This window comes from Neltuma alba, unplaced genomic scaffold, assembly GCF_004799145.2.
Source record: "Neltuma alba isolate B1F8T4 unplaced genomic scaffold, ASM479914v2 tig00011639_pilon, whole genome shotgun sequence".
Taxonomy (NCBI): Eukaryota; Viridiplantae; Streptophyta; class Magnoliopsida; order Fabales; family Fabaceae; genus Neltuma; species Neltuma alba.
Genome location: NW_021636287.1, coordinates 47,945 through 55,611, shown reverse-complemented (window position 1 = coordinate 55,611; position 7,667 = coordinate 47,945). Strand labels below are relative to the sequence as shown.

The 7,667-nt window shown below is 39.6% G+C and overlaps 3 protein-coding genes across 3 annotated transcripts; 1 reads left to right on the top strand and 2 right to left on the bottom strand.

Moving 5' to 3' along the window:
- The first annotated feature begins 652 nt into the window (after positions 1–652).
- Positions 653–3,548, top strand: LOC114715981 (uncharacterized). Its single transcript, XM_028900896.1, has 8 exons — positions 653–1,522; positions 1,599–1,805; positions 1,884–2,383; positions 2,477–2,558; positions 2,654–2,740; positions 2,804–3,067; positions 3,148–3,251; positions 3,332–3,548. Exons 1-8 carry the CDS (start codon positions 653–655, stop codon positions 3,546–3,548), a joined length of 2,331 nt encoding a protein of 776 aa, XP_028756729.1.
- A 1,583-nt stretch (positions 3,549–5,131) lies between these two features.
- Positions 5,132–6,124, bottom strand: LOC114715980 (uncharacterized). The gene has a single exon (XM_028900894.1). The coding sequence runs from the start codon at positions 6,122–6,124 to the stop codon at positions 5,132–5,134; it is 993 nt and encodes a 330-aa protein (XP_028756727.1).
- A 62-nt stretch (positions 6,125–6,186) lies between these two features.
- LOC114715979 (uncharacterized) lies at positions 6,187–7,517 on the bottom strand. The gene is made up of 2 exons (XM_028900893.1): positions 7,156–7,517; positions 6,187–7,060 (listed from the first exon to the last, which is right to left on the bottom strand). The coding sequence occupies exons 1-2, from the start codon at positions 7,515–7,517 to the stop codon at positions 6,187–6,189; spliced, it is 1,236 nt and encodes a 411-aa protein (XP_028756726.1).
- Positions 7,518–7,667: the final 150 nt, after the last annotated feature.

Here is a 7,667-nt window from a genome sequence, read left to right as displayed (position 1 = left end):
TGAGCAGATGCAAATTCGTTTGACTGTGCAATGGTTTTGTAGGTCAGGTTAATGAGATTTACTACATTTATTAGTGGAATTTACTACATTAGTCAATGAAAGTGACCTGATTTGTTATGGGAATGACAACATCGCCGTGATGCAAATTCATTTGACTCTACAATAGTTTTGTAGGTGATATGTTAATGATATTTACAACATTTATTAGTGGAATTTACTACATTAGTCAATGAAAGTGACCTGATTTGTTATGGGAATGACAACATCGCCGTGATGCAAATTCATTTGACTCTGCAATAGTTTTGTAGGTGATATGTTAATGATATTTACAACATTTATTAGTGGAATTTACTACATTAGTCAATGAAAGTGACCAGATTTGTTACAGGAATAACAACATCGTCGTGATGCAAATTCATTTGACTGTGCAATGGTTTTGTAGGTGATATGTTAATGATATTTACTACATTTGTTAGTGGACTTGACTACACTTGTTAATTGAGTGGACAATGGTATTTTGATGATATGTTAATAAAATTTACTATATTTGTTAGTGTAATTGACCACATTTGTTGATGGAATTGACGACATTGTTGTGAAAGAAATATAGTACTATGAATGACTAACAAGTGGTGTCATTGCAGCAGGGAAAATGGAGTTACAAGTACAAGTAGAAGGACAAGGAGAGGGAAGTGGACAAGTGAAGAGTGGGTACATGCTGTTTCTGCATGAATTTAAGGCGGGCAAAGAGTTTAGGAATAGGAGAGAAGAAGTTAGGGAGGGAGCAAAGGCATGGAGGGAGCTGCCACCAGAGGAGAGGAAGAAGTATAATGATAAAGTGAACAAACCAAAGAAGCAAGGGACGAAGAAGAAGCGGATGAAAAAAGTTGCTTTTAGCACTCGTTGCTCAGTCCGGCAATACAAGTCATTGGTGGAATTTATAAATAGCAATGACAGATTGAAAGCCAAGGTACAAAGTTTGGGATTTGCAAGTTTGCTTGACATGGGATGTGAGAGACTCCCTCGTGACCTCATAGTACGCATTCTTCGAGCATATGATCCGCCTACTCATCAATTTACAATAAGGGGGAAGATCAAGGAAATTGATGCACAAGATGTTGCGGAGTTGTTGGAGGTACCCCACACAGGGGAAAAGGTAAGAACGGATGTGGATGATGATGATGAAACATACAAGAGGTTGAAGAATGAATATGGTAAAGTCTCTTTTACCAAGATACTCAAAGACATTAAATCTGGGGAGAATGAGGAGAATTTTGAGTTCTTGTTCATGCTGTACACACTTGGGAGTTTTCTAGCTCCTACCTCACAAACAACAGTGAGTGACAAGCTAGTGAGGGTGATGTGTTGTACTATGCATGAATTTCACCAATTTGATTGGGCCACATACATTGTGAACAACTTGTGGAAAGAGATGGAAGATTATGTTGAAGTGTATAGAAACGTAGGGGAAGACAATGATGAAGGGAGTTGCAACGTCGGAGGATGCATCTACCTCTTATTGGTATGTATTTACTACCATTGTTTTTTGTTCTATGTTTGAATGGAGTGATGATAAAATTAATAATTTGATGTTGCAGTTATATCTTGCTGAGCGCTTCCCATTATCTAAATCTGTTAGAGATGGGTCAATAAGTGCTATTCAATTCTGGACTGATGAGAGGATAAAGGAGATGACAAAGAAGGAAAGGCGGAGCAACAGAGGCCTATTGTATAAGCAGAAGGGCTCGAAAGTTAGGGTTGGAGATGAGGAGAGAAGAAGGAGAAGTGTCGCTGACTTACACCCGGTGTGTTTATTTGCTTCGTAATTTCAATGTGCATTAAAAAGATAAAGTGTTTGACCTTTTTTTAATGATGTGATGCAGGAGTTGCAAAGCTTACATCAAAAGTTGATGGCTGTAATTGATTTAAGCTACAAGAGACTTGTTAGTGCAGTAGAGGATGAGCTACATAAGGTGCACATAACGATGGAGGAAAATCATACTGTGGGAGATGAGGGCCCTAGTGAAGTTGGAGCTGAATATAAGGGAGAAGATGAAGCTGATGATGGTGATGATGAAAATGAGGGAGATGATGATGATGGACAGGACTCAGGACACATACCTCATCATGGAGATGACTCGGACGAGGCTGACATGGTTGATGTTGAGGAAGAAGGAATACAAGCAGGAGATATGGATTCCCTTGATGTTTCCCCCATGGACAAGAATGCACAGCCCAGGAGATCACAGAGGGAGGTGAAGTCGGCCATAAATTCTCCATGGATTTTGACGATGCCTGTGAAGAGGAAGAAGAGGAATATGGAGGAAAAGGACAAGTTTTTTAACATGATATCCCGCATGTGTTCAAGGCAGGAGGGTGATGTGTAAGTTACTATTCGCATGACTGTGAATGATATTACTTATCGATTGTTTACTAATTAACTACACACATAATGATACTGGGAACACATTTTTAGGACTTTAGTTAAAATATCTGATGAGGATATCACTCGAGATCAGCTAAGGACACTTGGAGGAATTGAGAGAATAGGTAACCGGGTAAGTTAGTATTGTGATCTTCGGCTGAGTACTATAAATTTATATTTGATGCTCATGTATACCTGTGCAAAAAACTAAAATTTACTTGCAAACAGCTTATGTTAGTTGTGTGCAAGACTTTACTGGCTGATATGAAGAGCGAAGGAGAAGTCAAGCGACACATATTTGATGCTGACTTTATGGTAAGGTTACTAAGATTAATACAAAATAATTACTGCTACATGACTAATCATTTGATGCTGCAGGCAATACTAGCTGCGAACCCATCTCGGTGGGATGCTAGAAAACGAGAAAAGCAGTTGCTGCCTGAATATGTCGGTTACAACATAGGAGACTGTGACTTGATATTTGGACCTACACTTGTTGGTGCTCACTGGTTTTGTCTTGTGCTTGAGCCTAAGACAATGAATTTCTATGTGCTGGACTCAATGAAGCCAAGTTTTCCTGCTAAGAAGAGTAAGAAGAAAGGTGCAGCTGATGATGATATGATGACTGTGGTGACCGGATGTGTAAGACTATTGTTACTGTTCTTGTGTAGCATGCTCTTTGTTTACCAAATTATTTACAAATGCAAGTATGTGTTGTGCAGAGGGATCGATTTTATGATATGATTGAGATAGTAAAGCCCAATACCATTGGAAAGAAGCAGATGAGTGACATTATTTGGGCCCCTGTTCCTCAACAGAACAATCTGTGAGTGGTATTAGTTGTTGATGTAATAATGTATGAATGCTACTTCGTGTTTCACTCATGGACATTGTTGCCATGTGCAGGCGAGACTGTGGCGTTCATGTTTTAATATGGTTGAGCAAATGGGAGCCCGGTGTGACGCTTGACTACGGTGAAGAACATGTTGCTGATTTCCGACGAAACCTAATGTGGTGGCTTGTTAATCATGAGCTCAATTCAAGACGTGAAGAAGCATTGAACTTGCTGTCATCCCCAGAACCCACACCGAGGAAAAGCAGCGTGCATCACGGCAGTAAATGACGCTGTCTAAGTTTAGTGATGTGTTAGTTAATGTCATGTATGTAAGGGAATTTGCAAACTGTTTTCAGGGATTGTAAAGGCAACTCATTTTCAAGTAATGTTAAACCATTTTTCCAAATTGTTACAACACATGTGACGAGATTTACAACTGTAGAAGCGAATTTTACCACTTCTTGAAGGGGTTTGACAACCTGTTTTGAGAGGCAGGGCAACTCAAGAAAAACACAAATACCACACTGAGTTTGACAAAACACATAGTGGGAATAACAACTTTTACAGTGAGTGTTACTACTTGTTCAGTGGGTTTTCCAACCGTATGTTTATTGGGCTGTGCTACTTCATCCTAAAACGGTAAAAGTCGGAGGTGAATTTTGCAAAACACACGGAGGGATTTACAACTCTCCAACTGAGATTTACTACTTTTACAGTGGGTTTTGCATCCCTAAAAAAATTGGCCTGCGCAACTTTGGTCTCAAAACGGTAAAGGTCGGAGGTGAAATTTGCAAAACACACGGAGGGATTTACAACTCTCCAACTGAGATTTACTACTTTTACAGTGGGTTTTGCATCCCAAAAAAATTGGCCTGCGCAACTTTGGTCTCAAAACGGTAAAGGTCGGAGGTGAATTTTGCAAAACACACGGAGGGATTTACAACTCTCCAACTGAGATTTACTACTTTTACAGTGGGTTTTGCATCCCAAAAAAATTGGCCTGCGCAACTTTGGTCTCAAAACGGTAAAGGTCGGAGGTGAATTTTGCAAAACACACGGAGGGATTTACAACTCTCAACTGAGATTTACTACTTTTACAGTGGGTTTTGCATCCCAAAAAAATTGGCCTGCGCAACTTTGGTCTCAAAACGGTAAAGGTCGGAGGTGAATTTTGCAAAACACAGAGGGATTTACAACTCTTTCAGTGGTATTTACTACTTTTATACTGGGTTTTGCACCCTCTTGCCGGGCTGGGCAGATTTTCTGCCATGAACAATACAATGCAGCAATATGACAGCAGATACATTACATATATTCAAATCACTGCACCTCAAGTACATCACGATAAACATGAACCGTTTACTTTCATACTAGCTACACTAACTACACATGCAATGGGATTTACCATTCACGCAACAGTATTTACCAAAAACCAGCAGCAATATGACAGCAGATGCATTGCATATATTCAAATGACTGCACCTCAAGTACAGCACGGTAAACATTGAACCATAACTTTCATACTAACTACACTACACGTGCAATGGGATTTACCATTCACGCAACACTATTTATCAAAAAACATAGCAATATGACAGCTGATACAGTATTTATGACATGATTGAACCATTAACTTTCATACTAACTACACGTGCAATGGGATTTACCATTCACGCAACAGTATTTACCAAAAACCAGCAGCAATATGACAGCAGATGCATTACATATATTCAAATGTCTGCACCTCAAGTACAGCACGGTAAACATTGAACCATAACTTTCATACTAACTACACTACACGTGCAATGGGATTTACCATTCACGCAACACTATTTACACCAAAAAATCACCATATCTATTGACATCTAAGTTCAACTTGGGTTTGGATTCTTGCACGTTCTTCTTGTGTGCCCAACTTGTTTGCATGTGCTACAATGGTAGATCTTCCTATTCTGGAACTGTGACTCTCGTCTTTTTACTTTAGGCCTTCCTGGCGGTCGATTAGTCAAAGGCGGTGCCAAGAACACTTGACTTCCTATATTTTCCACCCAGTAATTGTTAGGATTTGGCATGTCTACTGTCGCCACTGGAATCATACTCCTGCCATAAATCTTTTGCTGTGATGTAATCTTGTAGCATTCATCAACAAAATCATAGACATTGCAATTCACAGCCTTAATCGCTGCACAGGCATGGGGACATGGAATGCCTGACATTTGCCAAGCTGCACAGGTGCATTCGCCTAGACCAAGATCAACATGTACAGCTCCTTTTGCTGTATGGACACACACCCTACCTCCTCCATAAGGTACACTCAGCATGCATGCTGATCTAGCAACATTGTCCACCAATTTTGCATCTATGTTTGGGCCTACACCATTTTTCCAATTACTCATTGCTATGCTTGCTGCATACATCTTCTTTGCCACTTTCTCACGATGCTCATGTATAAGTTGGGCAACATTATATCGTCTCTCTTTCAACATCCAAGCATTGAATGACTCAGCAAGGTTTGTTGTGATGTTATCCCACCGTTTAAATGGGAATTTACTTAAGGCCCACCTTTCAACATCACCATGATTAAGAAGCCACTCAAATAATTGTGGATTGAACTTTCTCATGTTATCCATTGCACCATCAAACTCGGTGTCAAGCCTTGCATATGCAATGGCATCCAGGTATTGCAGTCCCTCCTCCCTTGCTTTCCCACTAGTCTTCCTCTTTCCTCTATTTAATTTAATCATTTGTGCACTGAAGTTTTCCTTAACATGTCTGTAACAGTATGCATGCCTCTCACCACCAAATATTGCTTGCACGGCGCCTATTATTGCATTGTGTCGATCTGACACAATTGTCAATTCCATCGAGCCAACTATCTCCTTAATCATATATAAGAACCATGTCCAATCCTCAAGTGTCTCTCCCTTTACAATAGCAATCGCAAAAGGTAAAATTCGTTGTCAGCATCATAAGCAGACGCCGACAGTAACGTCCCCTTATACGGTCCACTTAAATGACATCCATCAATGTACAGTACATGTCTAGCACCAGCTATAAAGCCTTCTATACAACACCCATATGCTATGAATGCACGCTCAAATGTGTTATTAGTATTAGCCACCCATTTGGCCACGGTTTTGTTATCTGTTTCCTTCAACCGTTCACATATCCACGGAATAAGCATATAAGACTGGTCAGGCCTGCCATGTATGTCCTCTAAAGCTTTTTGCTTCGCCCTGTATGCTTGTTTATATGTCAACTTCATACCATAATCTCTTTCTAAAGTCTTCCTTATATCATTTGGACGCCTGTCTATGTGATCATTTACCTCATCTCTGATGATTGATGCTGTCAAGCTAGCTGAACCACAATGTTCCACACAAAGATTGTCTTGTGCATTATGGACATGCTCATTTATGAATGTTGCCACACGTAAAAAGGGAGCACTCTTTCTGCCCACTCTTGCACTTATCCTCCACGGACAACCTTCAACACTACATTTCACATACATTTTTTCCCTACAATTTTTCACATACTTGTACTCAAACTTGTTTGCAATACTGAACTTATGTACTTTCTTCTTGAAATCTTCTGCATTTGCAAAAGTTTGGTTCCGTCCTAACAACAATTCCTTCCATTTCAAAGAATTCATCTCCGGCAAAGGTGTAGGTGCACTCACTACTCCGTATGGTAGGCTTACATTAGGTCTTTCACTGCCTCCAGAACTTGTACTTTCCAAAGCATTTCCCTCCAACGTAGGCTCATCACTCTGTTCTGACAGTCCTTCCATTCTTGAGATCCTGCATTTATAATTACCACTGTTGTTAAGAGATTTACTACAACATTACAACAATTATCAACTTTCATAACCACCAAAAAAAAATTTCTCACTTACATTTCTGGATAACCCATTCCTTCCTCCACATTGTCATTACCTTTATGTGCTATATAAATATGTGCATTACGGTCATTATATTCAAATAGATTATCAACTTCACCATCATCTATAAGATCTACCAATACCCTCTCATCAAAACTCAAAGTGTATTTAATATCACAGCCATGACAATCCATGCTGAACCATTCGCCTATCATTGCCCTCAAATCTTCAAGTTTTGTACCCTCATTTATTACTCTTACTCTGACAGTCCCACCACAGTATTTAACTTCGCCATTGTCCTTTTCCACAAACTTCCCATCTACGTGAAAATAACAAGCAAGTCTTTTTGAAGATGTTGATACAATGTTACAAGACATCACCACTTGCTAACCTGCAGCAAACAACATTAAATATAAAAAAATTAACTTCTCCGCCAATTAGTTTCCATCAACGTACGTGACACCCAAAACACACACAAAGAGAGAAACTTTTCTTCTATTCGCAACTTTATTATAGGGTTTCACAAC